Here is a 24746-nt window from a genome sequence, read left to right on the forward strand (position 1 = left end):
ACATGGATCATTTTTTTTTTTTTTTTTTTAATTTGGATCAGCCAGAGAGCCGATTGGAAAAAAAATAAAGTGCAGATTCTCCCATCCACACATGCAAGGTGGATGGAGGAATTCTTCATGCTGTGCTATGATATTCTGACAGTGGAGACTCCTCTACTGTCAGAATACACTAATCAGTGCTGCAACTGATTGGATGCAAGCACTGATCAAATAAAAGTTTTCCAACAGTCCCATTTAATTATTAGATCGACTTCTGTCAAGCAGGAATGACCATAGACAAATTGAAATTCTGCTGGTCCCTGCTGAACAGGTTAAATTTTGATCCATCCATGGCCAGCTTTAGTATGTCATTGCATAGCTGATACCTTGAGCAATGGACATCTGTGAGTGTTTTTTCTTGTAACTATTTGGAATCTCATCCTCTGTAAAACTTTTCTTATGCTTTAAATCTTGTCAAGTGGAATATTTATAAGGTTCAAGTCTGTATTTACTGTGTTCAATGCCTCCTCTCGTCTGTCCTTAAAGTGTTACCAAACCCAGTAATATAAAAAATGTTCATCAGCAAACCCCCCCCCCCCCGCACTGCCCACAGCTTATAAATAACTTTTTTACATTAAAATACTGCAGCTATATACCTTGTTAGTTGATCTGTATACCACGGTCATGTGATATAATGCAGGGTCCACCTGAGTCCAGAGTGTCCATGTAGGAGAAGATTTCACTGCCTCTTGAAATCCTAAATAGCCTGTGTCCTCATGCTTTTATGGGAGGCGGATCATCCATCAATCAAGATGTGACATACCACCCCCTGTGGTCTTTTTTAGTTACTGGGCATGGAGGAGGGGGGAGGGACTGGGCTGTCATTTAGGATCTGTATACACGCCCACATGTGAGATGTTAATACCATGTGCTCTCAATAGCTCAGCTAAAACCAGGAAGTGTTCTCTGAGCAATAGAGACTAAACTGAGCATGTGCAGCTGAACTACACTTACTGTGCTTATCTGAAGTTGCCCAGAGTGAACGTGCAGGAGGGGGAGGATCTGTGCATGCAGAATCACACAGCCTTTTAACACAATGCAGAGGATTAATTACACACAGTGAGTATAACAATCATGCTATTCAGCATCTATAGACAGATTTTACTGTTGTGGGTTTAGTAACACTTTAATACAACTCTTCCCAGCTCTAGCTAAATGGAGTGGACACTCTGGTACCCTTTATTCTGATTTATGAAGATTGTTTTAATCATCAAAGATACTGCTTTTCAGAAATGTTCTTTCACTGTAATGCCTAGAGGTGTAAAGAAACTGATGGTTGCAATGAAAGTTTATTCTTTGATGTCCCTTTTATAGTGTATCTAAGAATAATATCAAAGCTCAGCCACTTTTTTAATAAATTGTGTTTGGTGACCTGTGTGGGCCCCTGACTTCTTATATTTCTTGTATACCCCAATATCAAGATCTCATTTCTATAATTCTTACTCTTGTCTACCTGGAATTCTTGTCTACCTTCTTGTTTTTGTCTACCTGGAATTTTTGAGTGTTTATGTCATCCTTTGTTTGTTCCAGTGCCTCATGTTGTATTCCCCACCATATAGAATAGTTTAGAAAAGCCAACAGGATATACAAGAGCCTCTCATAACAGCCACATCATGTGTGCAAACTTAGGAAATAAAGTGCAGATAGCACAGTGACCAATTGGGTCACTGAGAAATATAAGAAATTTTCAGTTGGTTGTCCAGCCTATGATATACATTAGCTGTGTTTTTTTTGTTTTAGTAAACCACCAAATTGTGTAGTATAGTCCATTATAACCCAAATATGAGCTGCAAATATATGATGAAGCTTGGCAGTGTTTAACCTGAGTCACTGTATACACTGTGGAATGTTTGGGGGGACTGCTGGTCCCAAGAAGTAGGAGGATGATGCCAGTAAGGAGGAGGGTTACAAGTGACTGTGCTGTCACCATCAGACAAGGGATATGGTACGAGCAGCTGGCATCAGATTGGAGTGCTCATGCTGGATTTAGGCCAAGCTAAATGTACATAAATAAATATAATATAATATAATACAATATAAATATAAATGTAAATGTAAATACATTTATTTATTCCTTTTATAACTTTTTAAAACATTTTGTTAAAACTCATTTAAAACATAAAAAGAAAGCTGCATCAAAACAAAAATGATTTGCATACTACATATAGTAGCTAATTATTAGAATTTTAAATAAATATTTAAAATGTACATTTTTCTAAATGGCAGTGTATAAAAGCACTGTTTCCTTTTTTTTTTTTATAATAAAGCTGTAATTCTTAACTTTGGACAGAAGAGGGCAGACTAGTCCATCCAGTCTGTTTTTAAGCAAACCTTGTGAATCTATTCATGTAAGCTATGTTCTCCTCCCCCTGGCTCAGTGATTCACCCTCCCATCTCTTCTCTCACACACAAAGAAGAGCTGCAGCTCTGATGAAAACCCTGTGGATGTTATCAATGCAGGAAATATGGTGTTTTTTTTTACAACAAATCATTTAAACTCAGCTTGGATACTTACTGGGATTACAAAAGGACTTGATTCTTAGAAGAGGGATTAAAGACATGGACTGCAAATGTTCCTCAAATGCTTGGAAATGGCAAGTAGCTTTCTCCCTTCTCCTTTGTAGCTGGGGCTGGGTCTCTGGGCAGCTTCGTTATTCTGTTGCAGAGGAGTCAGATCCAGGGACTGTCGTGGGGAATATAGCTAAGGATCTGGGCTTAAACCTGGCAGATATTATTAAAAGGAGGCTAAGTTTGGGATCTGAAGCAAACAGCATATATTTTACTATTGATAAGAAACATGGAGCTCTGAATATACAGGAAAGGATTGATAGAGAGAGCCTGTGTGGATCCAGCTCCAGCTGTTTGTTGCATTTAGAGGTTGTAGCCGAAAATCCTCTGGAGCTGTTCAGCCTGGAAATTGAGATTTTAGACATTAATGATAATTATCCTATTTTCCCTGTTACTGATCAGGTAATAAAAATTACAGAGCTATTAACAAGTCCTGGAGTAAGATTCCCTTTACCCTCTGCTAAAGACTTGGATGTGGGGAAAAATGGTGTGAGACATTATAGCTTAAATCAAAATCCTTATTTTTCTTTATCAGAAAAATATCGTAATGATGGGACTTTGATTGCAGAATTTGTACTAGAAAAAAATCTAGACAGGGAAGAGAAATCAGAACACAAGCTTATTCTGTCTGCCATTGATGGAGGAGAACCTCCCCGATCAGGATCCACTCAGATTAATATTATTGTTTTAGATATTAATGACAATGCACCAGTCTTTGATCAGGCAACCTATAAGGTAGGGCTAATGGAAAATCTACCTCTAAACACAGTTGTTATAAAGCTAAATGCTACAGACCTGGATGAGGGTGCAAACAGTGAAATATTATATTCATTTGATGACCATACTTTAGATTTAGGAAGGGAAATATTTTCATTAAATGAAATCACTGGAGAAATAATTATTAAAGCGGATATAGATTTTGAAATTGCAAAGTCATATGAATTATTTGTAAAGGCTGTAGATAAAGGATCACCAACACTAGAGGGACGTTGTGTTGTCCAGGTTGAAGTGCAAGATGTGAATGATAACGTACCAGAAATTATATTTACTTCTAGAAATAATGAAGTGCCTGAAAATGCCCCAGTGGGGACTGTTGTTGGATTTATTACAATCAGAGACAGGGATTCTGGTAAAAATGGGGAAGTTAAACTGATAATATCACCAGTTTTACCCTTTAAATGTCAGGCTATGTCAAACCATTACACTCTGGTCACTAGTGGACATCTGGACAGGGAGAAAGTCTCACAATATACTGTTACACTGATCGCTTCTGATCTCGGCTCGCCTTCTTTAAGCAGCCAGACTACAATCATCATTAATATTTCTGATGTTAATGATAATCCTCCAGCATTTCTACAGTCTGCTTACAATGCCTTCATATCAGAAAATAATGATCCTGGCAGACTGTTGTGTACAGTATCTGCTGGAGATCCAGATGAGGGAGATAATGCAAAGCTCATTTATTCCATAATGGAGAACCATATAGATGGCTCTCCTGTCTCTTCATTTGTCTACATTAACTCCGACACTGGTAATATTTATGCCCAGCGCTCCTTTGACTATGAACAGCTCCAAGTTCTGCAGATCACTGCGAGAGTGGAAGATTCCGGATCCCCAAAGCTGTTTTCCAATGTTTCAATTTTCATATTTATTCAGGATACAAATGACAATTATCCCTCTATATTATACCCAGAGAACTCAGGGGAATCCATTGCACAAGAGACCATTCCCAGATCTGCGTCTGCTGGATATTTAGTCAGTAAAGTATCTGCGGTGGATCTGGATTCTGGGCACAATGCCTGGCTCACCTATAGTCTTCTTCATTCTGGCAGTCCAGCTTTGTTTCACATCTCCGAATATACAGGAGAAGTCAGAACTCTGCGAGGATTACAGGAGACGGATAACACAGAACATCGACTTGTCATTTCCGTCAGTGACCATGGGGAGCCTTCACTGTCCTCTACAGTCACTCTGATTGTAAATCTAATGGAGAATATTGCTCAGGAAAGCCCCAAATCTCATGATTTTCTTACAAATTCTAAATCAACACCAAATATGACCTTATATCTTATTATTTCTTTAGTAGCCATCAGTTTGGTTTCCTTGGTAACATTTGTCATATTATTGGTTAGGTGCCTTAGAAAGAATTATGACAGCAGTTGTGGTTCTTGTTTTCCAAACAAATCCCTCCCCGTGTCTTATATGGATCAGTATAAACCAACACTTTACATGAATGCAGATGGGACATTAAAATACATGGAGGTGAGGATGGCTCCTCCAGAACCTCCAGGAGCTTGTTATCCACCATGTTTTCCTGCAACAACAAATATTCCGGAATTAACGCTAAATAAATGTCAAAATAATCCTCAAATAACAGAACCTAAGCCCACCTATGACAGCTGGTTTAATGAAACAAATCAGGTGAGATTCTATAATTTTTGTTTGCTTTATGTCATTTATTTTTTATTTATATTTTGCAATGGTAATTAGTATTTATTTTCAATGGTACTTCATTTGGTACTTTTAGGTTTTGCACCATACTATAAATCTTTTGTAAAATCAGAACGTTAGTTCAATTACCCAATTCCCCAAAGTAAGCTACAGGCTTATTGTTCTTCATATTTATGAGCAATCTAATTCGCTTCAGATCTTTTTGGCTTTTATTTACTGTGCCTATGACTTTTTTAATCACTGTAATTAATTATTTTCTTTTAACAAAAAAATGCCTAATTGTTCCATTCAGGTCTCCATTCAGACTGTTGATATAAAAAAGAAAGATATATTTGTATTATTTCAAAAAATACTGGCAGCTAGAATAGTGTGAGCTAATATTTGTTCTTTATAACTTTTAAATATTATTTACAAAATCTGTTACGTGTATATAAAACCTTCCTCCTGTACTTAGTGTAAAACTCAACCATGAAAAATTAATCACTAAATAAAGTGCAAATCAAAAATTAGGAAAATAAATTCCAAAGTAAACACTGAACTTAAATATGGAATGCTGCTCTCTATACATTGTCAGGATATTACACTCAACCAAATATAAAAACTGATTAGGTGCACTGTCCCTTCAATTAATATAACATAGCATGTGACAAATTCACTTTAAACTGTAAAACATATGCCATAGTGTTAACACCATGCAGTGTTGTATGTGAACAAATTCAAACAGTGCAAAAAAATCAAAACATTGTGACAAAATCTTGCAGCAAACCTTAACCACTTGCCGACCAGCCGCCGTAGGTTTAGGGTGGCAAGTCAGCTCTGTTACGTGAAAGGAGGTACATGTACGTTGCTTCATGTGGCAGTTGGTGTGGGCATGCACCGATTGGCTAGAGGAGGAGCCAAACAGCGGATCTGGCGGCCGCGATGTCTGCGAGGCATCCGCGATTGACCCCCATGGAGACAGAACAGCGGTCTGCCGATGTAAACACATCGCTTTTCTGTGAGTGTTGAACATGGGTCCTGTGTTCCTCCGATTTAGGAACAGGGGTCTCTGTCTTCATCCAGTGAGCCCAACCTCCACACAGTTAGAAAGCATCGCCCCTGGTGTTAACCCCTTCCCTGCCAGTGTCATTAGTACAATAATAGTGCATATTTTTAGCACCGATTACTGTAGTATTGTCACTGGTCCCCCCAAAAGTGTAAAAAATGTCAGTTAGGTTTCCAATCTGTCTGCCGCAATTTCGCAGTCCCCCTAAAAATCGCTGATCACCGCCATTACAAGTAAAAATAAATAAATTAATTAAAATTGCATAAATCTTTCCCCTAGTTTGTAGACGCGATAACTTTTGCGCAAACCAATCAATATACACTTATTGGAGTTTTTTTTACCAAAAATATGTAGCAGAATGCATATTGGCCTAAAATGATGAAAAAATTAGATTTTTTTTTTTTTATTGGGAATGTTTTATAGCATGAAGTAAAGAATATTGTTTTTTTTTCAGAATTGTCGCTCTTTTTTTGTTTATAGTGCAAAAAATAAAAGTCGCACAGGTAATCAAATACCACCAAAAGAAAGCTCTATTTGTAGGGAAAAAGGGCATCAATATTATTTGAGTACAACGTCGTACGACCGCGCGATTGTTAGTTAAAGTAACACAGTGCCGTATCACAAAAAATGGCCTGGTCAATAGGGGGTAAAACCTTCTGGTCCTTAAGTGGTTAATTTGATCCCCCTCCTCCTTCAATACACATGGATTTCAATCTGCTTACTGGAGGTACAGACCCCAAAAAATAAGAGGTCAGTAGTGCTTGAGGATAGTGTTTTATCCCCAATAGCCACCAGATCACACTGCAGCATGAACCACCAGCTACTCTGCTCTTCAACCACTTGTATATGTCAGTAGCTTGGGGTGCCTATTCATAGAGTACTACTCATGGCCCCAGCGCAAGCCCCTTTATACTGCAAAAGAGGAAAGGAGGGACTTTATTTTATTACCTGGTTCACACTTCACATGGAGGGAGATGTGAAGGGCAGCACTGAAGCCTGGAGCAGGAAATGCACTATAGTTCCTCCATTCCTCTTTTGCGGCACAATGGGGCTTGTGCTGGGGTGTTAAGTGGTATGAGTTAGCATCCCAAACTACTGATATATACAAGTGGTTGAAGAGCAGAGGAGCTGGTAGTTCATGCTACAGTGTGAACAGGTGGCTATTGGGGATATCCCAATCCTCAAGCACTATTAAGGTCGTATTATTTTGGGTCTGTACCTCCAGTAAGCAGATTGAATTTCATGTGTGGTGGAAGAGCATGGGGATTGAACAAAGGATTGCTGGCACTTATGGCCCACCTGATGCAAGATTGTGTCACATCATTTGCACTTTTGTGAACTGTTTGAATGTGGGCACTTACATCACTGCATGGTGTTAACACTATGTAATATGTATAACAGTTTAAAGTGAATTTGTCACATATTGTTTATCATTTAAAGGACCAGCGCAGCTGTTTCATTTTATACAAAATACGAGAAGTGTTCAAGTCAAACCAGGACTTTTGAGTTTATTTAATAAAAGAACCTGTCACCTGGAGCAGGTAGAGTCAATTTAGTTCTCCTGTTACTGATCCATTTGGCTCTTTGGCAGCTATTTTATGGCTTGTTTTTTTTTTTATGTATTTTTCATTTTGTATTTTATTGTTTCATGAGCTTATTGGTATGTTTTTTTTCCCATTATCCAAATAAGGACACTTATCACTTGTGCGTCTAAATTACTATGATTAATAACTGTACACTTCTGTCTATGACAATTAATCTGTTACTATTGGCCTGTAGGCATTCTGTTTCCATATACTTTATCTATATTAGGACCACCTAGGCTCATATTTTATGCCTTTGTTTTCATCTCATTAAATATTTTGGTAACAGAAAATGTATTCTCCGCTGTGCCACATACAGCATACTTTAGGATACTGTAATCTAAAGGATCAACCTACCATAAAGTACATTTTTAGTTACTGTTTACACTTTTTTTCATAATTTTACTTATCCTAAGCAGAATTTGTAACATGTGTACCTTTTTAAGAAAACATGAAACATCAAACGAAACACATATTTTCATGTGATTCAAATTAAACCATTAGATGTCACATATTCATTAAACCAAGCCCATCAATCATAAAGGGGTCCTGGACGTTTTCATGCTCTCAATTGATTTCTTAATCCTTATTGTCATTTATTGCCCCTTTAGTATCAATAATGTCTTTAAGTCTTTTGTGACTGAGGCCCTTTATTTTCTCATTTATAAAGCTGCCCATTCTTCTTGACCAACTTCCCCCAAGTCCAGTAAATTCTTTGCTTGGCCAGAATGTTTGAGATTTCTTTAAAAGAGTTGCCCAATGATGTGGAGGTTAGAAGATTGTTATTGTGCCACCCCAAAACCTTCAGATTTTTTTTTTGCTGCAGCCACTGAACAGATAACTTAGCTTTACTTTTCCGATGACTGTCATGTTGAAAAGTCCGAATGTGCCCCATGAGCAGTTTACAAGATGATGAATGCAAAATTTCCTCTAATATCTTGTGATATTATGCTGCATCAATTTTTCAATTATTTTTTTTTTTAATTGTCTGTGCCACTGTAACTAAAATGCCCCAAAACAGCAGTGATCAACTTTCATGCTTCAAGGTAGGGATACTGTACTCCTCTATTCAGGCCTTGTTGACACTTCTCCAAATATAGCATTTATGATTGTGACCATGAAGCTAAATTTTGGTAATTTCAGTCCAATTCTTTTTCTATTCTAGATTTTCTGAGGATTCTCTAGGTGCTGTTTTGCATATTGTAGGTGATCTGTGTGCCAGTGATATGTGAACGAGCTGCATATGGAGGTTGATAGCCTTAGTCAGGCCCTGACTTTTTATATGTCTTGGGTACTCCAACAGCAAGAACTACATTTTTTCTGTCCACCTGGATGTTTTGGGCATTCAAATCCACCTTGTTGTGTTTCAAAAGCTTCTGTTGCATTTTCATTGTATATTGAAATTAAAAGGCAGCAGGGAAAGTATGACCTGCTCATAATGTTCAATGCATGTGAGCAGACCTACGAACGCAAGTTAGTATATATTAACATTAGAGTTGCCGAAATTTAAAAAAAACTGTTAGTTACTGGCCTTTGTAATTTAATAATTATGCATAATTTACTACAGGAACTGCAGCATTTTTGAAATTATATACATCATATATTTGTATTTTGGCTCAGTTGTATTGTATAATATTTATTTAATACAGCTATGTATATAGCACCAACAATTTATGCAGTACTTTACATTTGCAGTATATTGTATAGTTCACATCAGACCCTACCATCAAGGAACTTATAGATTACACTCTAAGGTACCTATCTCACATACATACATACATACATACATACATACATACATACAAACATGCATACACAAAAACACATACTAGGGCCAATTTAGAGAGGAATCAGTTCACCTACCAGCATGTCTTTTGAATGTGGCAGGAAACCAGAGCAACCGAAGGAAAACAACCCAAGCACAAAGAGAACATACAAAACTCTACGCAAACAGTATCTTGCTTAACCACTAACTTTTGTGCTACACATGTTTATTGTTATATAATTACACTTTAGTTTTGTATATGACTAAATACAATTTCTGTCTCTTGTATTGAGAAGTTTATTTTTGCTCTGGACTGTTAAAACCCAGTTTAAAATCCATCCCAATAAAAACAATTACAAAATAAAATTTGAATAACAACATATATATAATGGGCGTGACATATGTGCTTAGTGCTTTCTCCTGGTTGTAGCAATAGTACTCCAACCTTTCTGCAGTCAGCTCCTATTAAGAAAAAGCTTTGCTGTAGGAAGCCTGGGACCACCATATTTCACTGTTCTTTTTTTTTTTAAAGGGGATACCCATGATGCTCTAGTCCTAAAGGAAGGCCAAGTGTGACACTGTGATTATCTCATTTGACTCGTCCTCCCCATCATCACAGATGCAGATTACATAAGATGAAATCATGGACTTCTGTTCTTGGAAAGCAGTAAAACATGTGACCAGAACCTATATTTTGACTAGGCAGTAAACAGTGTGATCACCTAGTTTGCTGCCTTCTAAATATAATGATTGGGAGAAAACCTTAATATCCTCCTTATCTAACCTGCCTAGGTCCCAGTGCTCATCTGTTGTCCAAAGCGCCAGCACTCCGATTTGTTTAAAAATCTCAAACTAACAGTTTTTAAAACATTTTCTGGAAAACTTCAAACTAGACAGCATAAGCAGTTTATGATTCCTAATTTGTTGCATAGAATGTTCTTCAAAGAACTAACTTTGTCAGCAAATGAAGAAAGCTATTTTCAGAATTCTTTTTAGTTGTACACATCCTAAAACTCACTTCTATAATGAAACCAAAAAAAACAAAACTGAATCATTTCTATGTATTAAAAAAATATTATATTATTCTCAGTGTAAACTTTATTGCATCATACTATCATATTATATGTAAATCTTTTTAGAAAAGTTATTTTTTTTTATTGATAATAAAAATGTGTACTACTGTTTTCTCACTTAAAGTGTTTTTTCACTTGAACTGTTTATAATAATTTTTACACTTTTAAAAAAGTTTATTTAACCAGAAATTAATTTGTTTATTACATACAGCAGCTAATAACTAGATTTTTATTTTTAATACATATCATCAATTTCCTTCATTTTTTTTTTTTTTTTATTTTACGCATGAAAAGCATTGTTTCCCTGATGTTTTACAATATAACTGTCATTCTCAAATTTAGACAGAAGAGGGCAGACTAGTCCATCCAGTCTGTTTTTAAGCAACCCTTTTGAAATGAATCATGTAAGCTATGCTCTCCTCCCCCTGGCTCAGTGATTCACCCTCCCATCTCTTCTCTCACACACAAAGAAGAGCTGCAGCTCCGATGAAAACCCTGTGGATGTTATCAATGCAGGAAATATGGTGTTGTTTTTACAACAAATCATTTAAACTCAGCTTGGATACTTACTGGGATTACAAAAGGACTTGATTCTCAGAAGAGGGATTAAAGACATGGACTGCAAATGCTCCTCAAATGCTTGGAAATGGCAAGTAGCTTTCTCCCTTCTCCTTTGTAGCTGGGGCTGGGTCTCTGGGCAGCTTCGTTATTCTGTTGCAGAGGAGTCAGATCCAGGGACTGTTGTTGGGAATATAGCTCAGGATCTGGGCTTAAACCTGGCAGATATTAATAAAAGGAGACTGAGTTTGGGATCTGAAGGAAGCAGTAAATATTTTAAAATTGACCAGAAATATGGAGCTCTGAATATACAGGAGAGGATTGATAGAGAGAGCCTGTGTGGATCCAGCTCCAGCTGTTTGCTGCATTTAGAGGTTGCAGCAGAGAATCCTTTGGAGCTGTTCAGCCTGGAAATTGAGATTTTAGACATTAATGATAATTACCCTATGTTCTCTGTTACTGATCAGGTAATACAAATTACAGAGCTATTAACAAGTCCTGGAGTAAGATTTCCTTTACCCACTGCTAAAGACTTGGATGTGGGGGAAAATGGCGTGAGACATTATAGCTTAAATCAAAATCCTTATTTTTCTTTATCAGAAAAATATCGTAATGATGGGGTTTTGATTGCAGAGTTGGTACTAGAGAAAAATCTAGACAGGGAAGAGAAATCAGAACACAAGCTTATTCTGTCTGCCATTGATGGAGGAGAACCTCCCCGATCAGGATCTACTCAGATTAATATTATTGTTTTAGATATTAATGACAATGCACCAGTCTTTGATCAGGCAAGCTATAAGGTAGGGCTAATGGAAAATCTGCCTCTAAACACAGTTGTTATAAAACTAAATGCTACAGACTTAGATGAGGGTGTGAATAGTGAAATATTATATTCATTTGATGATCATACAGCAGATTTTGCAAAGGAAATATTTGATTTAAATGAAAACACTGGAGAGATATTTACTAAAGGGACTGTAGACTTTGAGGTTGCAACATCCTATGAATTATTTGTGAAGGCTGTAGATAAAGGATCACCTAAACTAGAAGGACGTTGTGTCGTTCAGCTTGAAGTGCAAGATATGAATGATAATGTGCCAGAAATTGTATTTACTTCTAAAAATAATGAGGTCCCTGAAAATGCCCCAGTAGGGACTGTTGTTGGGTTTATTACAGTCAGAGACAAGGATTCTGGTAAAAACGGGGAAGTTAATTTAAAAATATCATCAAAATTGCCTTTTAAATGCCAGCCCATGTCAAATCGTTATACACTGGTCACTAATGGACATCTGGACAGGGAGAAAGTCTCACAATATACTGTTACACTGATCGCTTCTGATCTCGGCTCGCCTTCTTTAAGCAGCCAGACTACAATCATCATTAATATTTATGATGTTAATGATAATCCTCCAGCATTTCTACAGTCTGCTTACAATGCCTTCATATCAGAAAACAATGAGCCTGGCAGGCTGTTGTGTACAGTATCTGCTGGAGATCCAGATGAGGGAGATAATGCAAAGCTCATATATTCCATAGCAGAAAACCACATAGATGGCTCTCCTGTCTCTTCATTTGTCTACATTAACTCAGACACTGGTAATATTTATGCCCAGCGTTCCTTTGACTATGAACAGCTCCAAGTTCTACAGATCACGGCGAGAGTGGAAGATTCCGGATCCCCAAAGCTGTTTTCCAATGTTTCAGTCTTCATATTTATTAAGGATACAAATGACAATTATCCCTCTATATTATACCCAGAGAACTCAGGGGAAGTCATGGAACAAGAGACCATTCCTAGATCTGCGTCTGCTGGGTATTTAGTCAGTAAAGTATCTGCTGTGGATCTGGATTCTGGGCACAATGCCTGGCTCACCTATAGTCTTCTGCAGACTGGCAGTCCAGCTTTGTTTCACATATCCGAATATACAGGAGAAGTCAGAACTCTGCGAGGATTACAGGAGATGGATAACACAGAACATCGACTTATCATTGCCGTCAGTGACCATGGGGAGCCTTCCCTGTCCTCTACAGTAACTCTGATTGTAAATATAATGGAGAATATTGCTCAGGAAAACCCCAAATCTCACGATTTTCTTACAAATTCTAAATCAACACCAAATATGACCTTATATCTTATTATTTCCTTAGTAGCTATCAGTTTGGTCTCCTTGGTAACATTTGTCATATTATTGGTAAGGTGCCTTAGAAAGAATTATGACAGCAGTTGTGGTTCTTGTTTTCCAAACAAATCCCTCCCGGTGTCTTATATGGATCAGTATAAGCCAACACTTTACATGAATGCAGATGGGACATTAAAGTACATGGAAGTGAGGATGGCCCCTCCAGAACCCCCAGGATCTTGTTATCCACCTTGTTTTCCTGCAACAGCAAATATTCCAGCCACAACCCTTGCAAAATATCAAAGTAATACTCAAATAGCAGAGCCTAACCCCACTTCTGACAGCTGGTTTGGTGAAACACATCAGGTGAGATGGTAGTAGTTTTTGCTAATGTACAAAACTAATTAAAATGTTTATATTTGGCTGTGAAATTTTTTAATTGATACTATTTTTTTAATTAAAATGTATTGGATAAAGCAATGGAAAATAATGATATGTTTATTATAAAATGATGGAATGGGACACGGCACTCAATCTTGTCTTGTCAGGTGAAAAACTAAACTCAGTTATGATTTATTCCAACCAATTTGTTGGTGGTTTACAGGCCACGTCATTTTCATAAAAACACTTGTGTATTTTTTATGTAAGCTGCCAAGATACATGAATTCCTTATTACATTCTATATTCTGCATCACAGCACAAAACATATATAGACTTTATACTCTTTTTCTACTGTGTACTTGCACCCAATTGACAAAAATCAGATCATTATATTTATTGTGTTTTTAGGCCATAGTCACTTGCACTGCTGAATTTATGTTTTGTAAATGCAGAAGTGATCTGAGGAGAACACATTTTATGTTTCACAGATCTAAATGTCATGTGTATGTTTAATGTTGCTGCTTTAATCGTTTGCCGACCGCCCGCCGCAGATATACTGCGGCAGGCTGGCTCCGCTGCGCGAATAGACATATGGGTACGTCGGTTCGTGGGAGCAGTGCTGGGGGCGAGTGCACACCGCCATCGACGTGCTCCCACCCCCACTAAGCAGTGGGGATGCAGATCCACAGGGCTGGTGGCTGCGATTGCTGCAGTGCACCCCTGATCGCTCCCCGCTGAGAGAGAATGACGGTCAGCTGTTGTAAACACAGCAGACCGTTGTTCTCTCTGAAATGGTCACAGAGCTCCTGTGACCCTCCTATATAGGATCACAGGTATCTGTGGTCATTTAACAAGTCCCTCCCCCTTACAGTTAGAAAACACTCCCCTGGGATCACTTAACCCTTTGATCACCACTGTGTTAACCCCTTCCCTGCCAGTATCATTATTACAGTAACTGTGCATATTTCTAGCATGGATTACTGTAATAATGTCACTGGTCCCCCCAAAAGCATCAACAATGTCAGTTAGGGGTCTGATCTGTTCGCCGCAATGTCGCAGTCCCGCTAAAAATCGCAGATTGCCACCATTACTAGTAAAAAAAAAAAAAATTAATTACATAAATGTTTCCCCTAGTTTGTAGACGTGATAACTTTTGCGCAAACCAATCAAAATATGCTTATTGGGATTTTTTTGGGGAGTGTTATATAGCAGAGTGTAAACAATATATATATATATATATATATATATATATATATATATTTTTTTTTTTTTTTTTTTTTTTTTTTTTCAGAATTGTCACTCTTTTTTTGTTTATAGCACAAAAAATAAAAATTACACAGGTGTTCAAATGCCACCAAAAGAAAGCTCTATTTGTGGGGGAAAGAAAACATTTATTTTATTTGGGTACAGTGTTGCACGATCGCGCAATTGTCTGTTAAAGTAATGCAGTGTGCAATCGCAAAAAAATTGTGTGGTCATTAAGGGGGCAAATCCTTTCCGGTCCAGAAGTGGGTAAAGCAGGTTTAGTTGCATTTAGGTGCTTTTAGATGAATCTATAGGTTTAGCTGTGTTTAGCGTTTCTAATCAGTTCCTGGAGAAACAGAATTCTATTTCCTCCAAGCACATCTAAATTTACCTAAATGCAGGTAAACTCTCAGTGTGAATGGCACCATTCAAAAATCATAACATGCATGTATATGCTTTTATAAATGTCCATTAAAGTCCTAAAATTTAATATAGACCTTATTGTGACATTATCACAGGAATTGCTGGCAGCTGACACCTGGGGCAATAAAGAACTGCAAGATATTTGAAATAGCAACAAATTTCAAGTTTGCGTTTGTGTCCAGGAAAATTCTACTTAATACATAAATCTGTGGCACCTTATTCTGCAAACCAACCCTCTCAAATTAAACTGTTCAAAGCAAGGCAACTGGTAAAGCAGTACAGCCAGCCCTCCTGTACTGGACCTGGGCTCTATCAGTTCAAAGAGGGGGTCTGGGCACCTGTTGAGCAGGAGGTCTGACTGTACTGTCTTACTGCAGACACTGATTCTTGTCTGCCTCCCCCTGCAGCACTACAAGCTTCTCCTCTTCTTTCCCACCCAAATTTACTGCAGGGGAATTGGTTCACTTACGTCTCTTCCATCTGCTGTCTGGGCCCCCTTTGTGTGCCTATTTCATTTCCCCAACAGCGCTGCGGTCACACAGGGGGATGTTTCAAGATGAAGAGCAGTGAAGGAGTTAGTAAATATGTCATTTACTGGCCCCTTCCTTTCCTGAATGAACACAGTGACCAATTGGTACCAATCACTCCTTTGTTCATTCATCACTGAAGCATAGTAAACTGTGTCCTCAGTCACTTTTGAACGAGGGAAGGAGGCCCTGTCAGGTAGGCTGTATGGGGCCCCATGATTTCTAACAGCAGCCCTGGTTCTAAGTAATAACAGATTAATTCTCAGGTTATTTTTCTGTCCTCAGTTTATCAGCTAACATTGTTGACCGTTAGATACACAATTACTCTTGTATTATAATGTGGAGAGGTTAGAAATAAACTTCAGCTGCAAATGAACCTTATTCTACACACTGCTTTGAAGTTAAGCGAACATTATCCTACAAGAGGTGAGACTACACTGTGCCAACTTCTAATTGGACTTTACCTGCAGCTAATCAAAATCTAGCCAGCACTGAACAGTTAAAAACCGTAGGACCTGCTAAACTCCTGAGCAGGAGGAGTGGTTAGAAGAGAGACTTTGACACTACATAAGAAGCTGCCCTCAGTGGTGAGCAGTTATCCAAGGTCTGTTATGGGACAGTTATGAAGATCACCCACAAGGCAACCTTGGCAGTCTGGGATGACTTCCCAGGGACTGCTCAGCATTACTAGTTTAAAGCTGTTTCTTCAAGTTACACACTGTAAGTTGATTGTACCCTGCCACATTAACCACTTTAGCCCTGGAAGATTTTGCTGCTTAATGACCAGGCCACTTTTTTTAACTTGGCACTGTGCGATTTTAACTGACTATTGCGCGGTCATTCAACGCTTTACCCAAACAAAATTTACGTCCTTTTTTCCCCACAAACAGAGCTTTCTTTTAGTGGTATTTGATCACCTCTGCGCTTTTTATTTTTTGCTAAATAATAAAAAAGCAAACATTTTGTGAAAAATTGACATTTTCGACTTTGACTGTTAAAAAAATATCCAATATATTCCATTTTTGTCATATATTTAGGGCCAAAATATATTTAGCTACATGTCTTTGACAAAAAAATTCTCAATGAGTATTTTTATCCACTTTAAGACTTTGATTTTACCCCCTACCTGATCAGGCCATATTTTGCGATTCAGCACTGTGTTACTTTAACGGACAATTGCGCGGTCGTGCAAGGCTGTACCCAAACTAAATTTACATCCTTTTTTCCCCCCACAAATAGAGCTTCCTTTTGGTGGTATTTGATCACCTGTGCAATTTTTAATTTTTGAAAAAAAGATTGACAATTTTGAAAAAAAAAAAACTATATTTTTCACATTCTGATATATAACATTCCCAAAAAAAATTTAAAAATCAAAATTTTTTAACATTTTAGGCCAATGTGTTTTCTGCTACATATTTTTGGTAAAAAAAATTGCAATAAGCGTATTTTGATTGGTTTGCGCAAAAGTCATCGCGTTTACTGACTACGGGAAAGATTTACGTCATTTTTATTTTTTAATTTTTTTTACTAGTAATGGCGGCGATCTTTTTTTTTTTTTTATTGCGGGACTGTGACATTGCGGCGGACAGATTGGACCCTTAACTGACATTTTTTACACTTTTGGGGGTACCAGTGACATTACTACAGTAACCAGTGCTATAAATATGTGCCGTTACTGTAATAATGACACTGGCAGGGAAGGGGTTAACACTGTGCTGAATCCTGTGATATCTCCCTGTCTGTCAAAGAGAAGATCCGCCTGCTTTGTTTACCCAAGCAGGCGGATCTTCTCACACTTTCCCTGACGATCGTGGAAGAGAGGCGGCAATCGCCGCCTCTGCTCTTCTGGCCCAACTCTCGCTGTCTCTAAATACAGCGGGAGCGAGCCTCCGGCAGGGCGTGTGTGCCGCCAAGACCACTAGGAGTCCAGCGATGTAGGTCTACGTCGCTGGACCCAGGGGAGCCGACCTGCCGCAGTAATATTACTGTGAGCGGTCGGCAAGTGGTTAACCAGCAGACTTTTATAAATAAGGTGGATTACAGTGTGATATACTGCAGTGTGGATTCAAAATTGTGCAAAGAAGCATGAAGGTACTATGTGTGTTTTGCAAATATCCCACTGTTCAGATCCTTCTTAGCACTGTGCCTCTTATTATTAGCATTGTCTGTGACATTGAAAGTACTATGATAAGTATAGGGGGCATTTATTATGGAAAGCAGATATTGTTCACCGTTATACTTACTACTGCATACCCCACAACTCACCCATTCATAAAATGCAGTGTGGTATGCAGCCCCGCATTATATACATGCTTAGCACAACAAAGTGAACCCCTGTGATTGAAGGGGAGGGGGGGGGGGTTATGGGCTCTACTGTTTGTTTTTGTGTTTTGTTTTTGTTTTTGTTTTGTTTTTTTATTACTTTTCTTTTTCATTTATGTATTTGTTTTTATGTTATCAAATGGTGTAATGAGTTACACTATATTAGGAGATAAGGGATAAAGGAGGATACAGAACATGGAAAAGGTTACAATCTGTTAGGGTTTAAGGGAGGATACAGAAGGGGAAGGAGCTTACAATTTATAATGGCATAAGAGAAGGACACAGAAGTGAAAGAGCTTAAAAGCTAAAGGAGGATACAAAATTTGGAAGAGCCAGCAGTCTTTAAGTGGAAAAAAGGTAAATGTGAGTCATCGTGGAATGGGTATTCAAAGGAAAGATGGCTTACAAGGAGGGGGGCCATAGCTTTTTACCTGTTTACCAACATGCTAAATATTTGCCAAACTTTTTAAGATTTTAATGCTGTGGTTGTTTTTAGACAGATTTGTGACAGAATGTATAGGTTGGGGTCAGGGTAAAAAAAAGTGTTTTCATAGAACTGGAGGAAACTGTACATTTTATTTGACTGTTTTGTTATTGCACAATAAAATATATAAAATTTAGGCAGAATATAGACAGGTACTCGTATACAGTAAGAGCATAATAGGAGGCATTATGGACCTATGCAAGGCAGGGGCCTAAGTATGGACCTAAGTATAGCTGCAGCGCAGCTAGACCCACAGTTTGGTTTTACCGAACACTTTGGTCCAGCACAAATCTCTTTAATATACACAAAGGACAGGAACATGCTCATAAAGCTTCAGCATATACTAGGTATGCAAGTATATTAGGCCACATGGATTTTCCACTTTTAGTCTGATAAGTGGGGAATGCCTGATAGGTAAATGAATGCTCAAAATGTTTGACTTTCTTCAGTCAGGGTTTACACCTCCTAGGCCAGTGGTGGAAAACCCCTTCAAAGAAAACAAGCTCTACATCTGTTTGATGCTAATTTTTTAATACCTGCAACAAAAAATGCAGACAACCTTTGGGCAGTATAGAGGGTTATTACAGCCACAGCAATATAATGGGATCATCAAAGTGAATATAAAAAAAAGAGCATGTAATGAAAGAACTACAGGTTCTGTTACTGACAATTACCTTCTAATAATACCAGTTGTTTGGATGTTTCTGCCCCAAGTATTTTTTTAAATGACATAGAAAAATCCTGCAAATCTGCAAATTTGAGTGAAACCAAATTTTCTGACCTACATTTTTGCTCCAGGTTAGTACCTTACATGGTTTTAAAGTCATCATATCTATACGACAGCCAAGCATTTAGAATTTTCATTTTCAGAAGGTGTTCTCTGTGAGCCTGACAATCCTCCAAGCGCATAGTTTCTTTAATCAAATGTGATAAAGATTTCATGTGATTGCTTACTGTTTTTACTGCCCATATACATCTAGCATCACACTTTACAGACTTTCCACATTCAGACATAGTTGTATATATTTTGGAAGGCATTTTCTGAATATCAATAAAATACATTTTAGATGTAGAAATGAATGCAAAAAAAAAAAACTATGCCTAATTGTACTTGGGTCGAAAATAAGGGGCATATATTTATTAATAGTAAAAAGATTAACTGATTTATAAATAAGTGCCTTATTGAGTTTGAAATGGGGCATGGTACTCATTTGATCATTTTTGAGCTGTATGAATTAATACAATTACCATTTTTTTCACTAATTATGTTGAAAAGCCAGTGTACAAAGACTTAGTATTATAGTAAATTACAAGACACATTTTCTGTTCAAACCTTTAGTATATATAAATATTTCAGTAAATATAAAAATAAATGATATAACAGTAAAGATGTAATTATTATAAATGGCCAGAAGAGGGCAGACACGTCATCCTATCAAGGATGTTTCAGTTATACTAGTGGCTCTGCTCAATTCATCTCCGCACTCCACCCCCTGGCTCAGTGATTCACCCTCCCATCTTCCTTCTCACACACAAAGAAGAGCTGCTGCTCCGATGAGATGATTCCATTACAACAGAAGAGGCATTTGCAGAAAAATGATTGCAATTTACACTAAACGGATTACTGGATTCTAAAAGGATGTGCATTCTATACTGTACCAAAACAAGGATTTAAGATATGGACTATCAAAGCTTTTCCAAGGCAAGGAAATGGCAAGTAGCTTTCTTCTTTCTCCTTTATAGCTGGGGCTTGGTATCTGGGCAGCTTCATTATTCTATTGTAGAGGAATCAGACCCAGGGACTGTAGTGGGGAATTTAGCTCAGGATCTGGGCTTAAAACTAGCAGATGTTAATAGACGCAGACTGAGCTTGAAATCAGAAGGAAGCAACAACCTTTTTGCCATAGATCATAAATATGGATCTTTGATTGTGGAAGAGAGGATTGATAGAGAGAGCCTGTGTGGATCCAGCTCTAGCTGTTTGCTGAATTTAGAGGTTGTTGCTGAGAATCCGTTGGAGCTGTTCAGTCTGGAAATTACAGTTTTAGACATCAATGATAATTCACCATATTTTTTAAGCAATAATCAAGTTATAAAGATTACTGAGCTAATAGCAAGCCCACGGGTGCAATTCCCCTTGGAAAATGCAAAAGATCCTGATGTAGGAATTAATGGTGTTACTCTGTACAAATTGTCTCCAAATCCATATTTTTCTTTGTCCGTTACAAATAGAAAGGATGGAACACTGATTGGAGAATTAGTTTTGGAAAAAATCCTAGACAGAGAGGAGAAATCAGAGCATAAGCTTGTTCTCACTGCTGTTGATGGAGGGGAGCCTCCCCGATCAGGATCCACTCAGATAACCGTTATTGTTTTAGATATTAATGACAATGCACCAGTGTTTGATCAGCCACGTTATAAAATCAATGTCCAGGAAAATCTCCCTTTGAAAACATCTATTATAAAACTTAATGCTACTGATTTAGATGATGGTGCAAATAGTGAGTTTACATTTTCATTTGATCAGCGTACACTAGATTCTGCAAAGCAAATATTTGATTTAAATCCACAGACTGGTGAAATATTTACCACAGGCACTGTGGATTTTGAGGACTCCAATGTATATGAACTCTTTGTTAGAGCAGTTGATAAAGGATCACCAAAACTTGAAGGGCGTTGTGTGGTTCAGTTGGAAGTAGAAGATGTAAATGATAATACTCCTGAAATAATATTTACCTCTAAGAATAATGAAGTGCCTGAAAATGCCCCCATAGGGACTGTTATTGGATTTATCACAGTCAGAGACAGGGATTCTGGTAAAAATGGGGAAGTTAAACTGGAAACTGCACCAGATTTACCCTTTAAATGCCAGCCAATGTCAAACCGTTATACACTGGTCACTAGCAGACATCTGGACAGGGAGAAAGTCTCGCAATATACTGTTACACTGATCGCTTCTGATCTCGGCTTTCCTTCTTTAAGCAGCCAGACTACAATTATTATTAAGATTTCTGATGTTAATGATAATTCTCCAGTATTTTTACAGTCTGCTTACAATGCCTTCATATCAGAAAACAATGATCCTGGCAGACTGTTGTGTACAGTATCTGCTGGAGATCCAGATGAGGGAGATAATGCAAAGCTCATTTACTCCATAGCAGAGAGCCACATAGATGGCTCTCCTGTCTCTTCATTTGTCTACATTAACTCTGACACTGGTAGCATTTATGCCCAGCGCTCCTTTGACTATGAACAGCTCCAAGTTCTACAGATCACGGCAAGAGTGGAAGATTCCGGATCCCCAAAGCTGTTTTCCAATGTTTCAGTCTTCATATTTATTCAGGATACAAATGACAATTATCCCTCTATATTATACCCAGAGACCTCAGGGGAAGTCATTGCACAAGAGACCATTCCTAGATCTGCGTCTGCTGGATATTTAGTCAGTAAAGTATCTGCGGTGGATCTGGATTCTGGGCACAATGCCTGGCTCACCTATAGTCTTCTTCAGTCTGGCAGTCCAGCTTTGTTTCACATCTCTGAATATACAGGAGAAGTCAGAACTCTGCGAGGATTACAGGAGACGGATAACACAGAACATCGACTTGTCATTTCTGTCAGTGACCATGGGGAGCCTTCACTGTCCTCTACAGTCACTCTGATTGTAAATATAATGGAGAATATTGCTCAGGAAAGCCCCAAATCTCATGATTTTCTTACAAATTCTAAATCAAGGACAGATATGACTTTGTATCTAATAATTTCCTTAGCAGCAATTAGCATAGTGTTTCTTGTTACATTTACTATATTACTCGTCAGATGCCTTAGAAAGAATTATGAAAGCAATTGTGTGTCTTGTTTTCCAAGCAAATCTACATCCTATTTGGACCAGTATAAACCAACACTTTACTTGAACACAGATGGGACTTTAAAATACATGGAAGTGAGAATGGCTCCTCCAGAGTCTTCAGGACAATGTTACCCAGTTTGTTTCCCTCCTGCTGCAGATTTTACTGGATCTACACTAAATAGGCCTATAAACTTTCCGCAGTTAAGTGAAATGATCAATGATCCTACAATTAGCTCTGAGCCAAGGGAATATAATGATCTAAATCAGGTGAGACATCAGTGAAATTACTCTTTTTGTATGGTCCCTTTTTGTTTCATACATCACTCAAGAGACCTATATAACCAGTAGTTGATTACTTGGTCACTTGTGAGTAACAATACCTTTCACTGCTTTTCTTTCTCATATTTGGTTCTAAAAAATATTGGAATTTACATATGACATAATATATTTTAGATTTACAGAGTATATATATATATATATATATATATATATATATATATATATACATATATATATATTTTACAGTACTGTCTGTTTGATTTCGGTTGTACTACAGGCAATTATGTCAGTTCACATCTGTAAATTTATTTTATTTTTTTATAGGGGAAATGTGCTTGTATTTAAGATACTTAACTGTATAATTTTTTTTCCAGACAAACTCTTTAACGCTAATTTAGACATGTTTCTGTTCAGTTTCTTAAGCTCATTTTGATATCATATGATATGTGATGAATACAAATATATATAGCTTTCGGATGGATAGATGGTTGGATGGATCAGTGCAGCAAAATTTGAACTATAATTCATGGAGCTTTTATACTCACCAGAATATAGTTTGCTCTCATTTCAGGGAATATGTAAATTAGTAGTCAGCTTCCTATGTATGCAATCTAATGTACAGTATGTACACATTATGATATATGAATGTAGTTTACATACCCATACATATATGAATGTAGTTTACTAGTACTAGTTTTTTTTTTGTTGATTGGATTATTAATGTTGCTAAGGTTATTTATTGGGGCAGATTCTTAAATTTTCCATGACAACATAAACACCAAACTAAAACTGTTGTCAATACCTCATCAGGTTTAATTTTTTGGACATGTTGAACAAGGATTATGAGCCAATCAGTCAGGGAAGCAAATAATGATGACAAATAAGAGAAAATAGAATTATGTTATCAATTTTTCTGGGGTGTGGTAGCCTGGCAGCACAGCAGTCTTAACCCTTCAGTAGGTTGAACCAAACATAGCTGATACAAGGGTAATATTTTATTTTTATCCGTATCTTGCATCAGGCAAGTAGCCTGAACATTAGAAATTATAAGTATGAATGCCATAAGATCCTGAATCTGGGAGGCTAATTAAAATGATCAATTATAAAATAGAGATTTTTCATATATACCGTATGATGGAATGTCGGCAATGCTGGGCATTTGTGGCAAGTGAGAGAGAGGTGGTCACTGAACAAAGGAATATTTTATGATCTCAGGAAAAAAATCTGTAGACTGGGAATAGAAGCAAGCTCATGTGAAGGTAAAGAGGAGAACTGTTGAAATCAAACAAAGGCATTTATGACCATTATGCCTGGACTGCCTAGCTACATTTCAGCATTTCCCTGCAACAATTTTTTTTTTTTTTCATCCTTTGATGGTGCACAAAAATAACACATTTATGGCAAGAAACAACACCAAAGTGAAACTTGTCTCAGAGGTCCACACCACTATACACCGCGTGCAGGGTGGTCTTTTTGTTTATAGTGATAGTGTGTAAACATTTTCGGTTATTTCTAATCCTCTACATCAGTGGTTCTCAACTTCGGGCCTCGGGACCCACTAACAGGCCAGGTTTGCAAGATAACTGAAATATATCACAGGTGATATATTTTGCTGCTCAGTGATTTCAGTATTCTAGTCTGCATCTCCCCAAGGTGATACCTAAAATCTGGCCTGTTAGTGGGTCCTGAGGACCGGAGTTGAGAACCACTGCTCTACATCATTGTGAAATATTTCTGACTTTCAATCAGCCTGTGATAGTTAAAGTTGAAGTTCTAGGGGGCTTTACACAGGGGCCGAATATTGGGCGGTATTGGCTGGTTCAATAGATACATACAGACATTCGGCCCTTGTGTAAGGTAGCTGGTCTGACAAAAGGGGCACAATCTAAAAAGGTCTGTCGATCTGCATCTGAGTACTGCTCTTAGTCAATGGCTGAGAGCGCTGACTGGTGTGCTTTGGCATTGGGGCAGTCCCCCTTTCAGAACACAATAGCTCAGCGGGGGAGATCGCTGTACTAACATTTGATTGTTAG

At 37.7% G+C, this 24746-nt stretch overlaps 1 protein-coding gene across 40 annotated transcripts in view; it reads left to right on the forward strand.

Annotated features, from left to right (window-relative positions):
• LOC309553369 (protocadherin gamma-C5-like) overlaps nt 1–24746 on the forward strand; it is a 764755-nt gene that overhangs the window by 622945 nt on the left and 117064 nt on the right. For 2 of the 40 annotated variants that reach the window (XM_082254502.1, XM_082254507.1), the window contains exon 1: nt 2538–5028. The exons of 34 other annotated variants lie outside the window; for them this stretch is intronic. In XM_082254502.1, coding sequence (XP_082110628.1) covers nt 2599–5028 — 2430 coding nt within the window. In that variant the 5' untranslated portion in view covers nt 2538–2598. Of the gene's footprint in view, nt 1–2537; nt 5029–13118; nt 13569–20125; nt 22702–24746 lie in introns of those variants that run through there. 4 more of the 40 variants (XM_082254524.1, XM_082254526.1, XM_082254497.1 and 1 more) reach the window with 2 other exon arrangements.

Source organism: Pelophylax lessonae, assembly GCF_965119305.1.
Source record: "Pelophylax lessonae genome assembly, chromosome: 4".
NCBI lineage: Eukaryota > Metazoa > Chordata > Amphibia > Anura > Ranidae > Pelophylax > Pelophylax lessonae.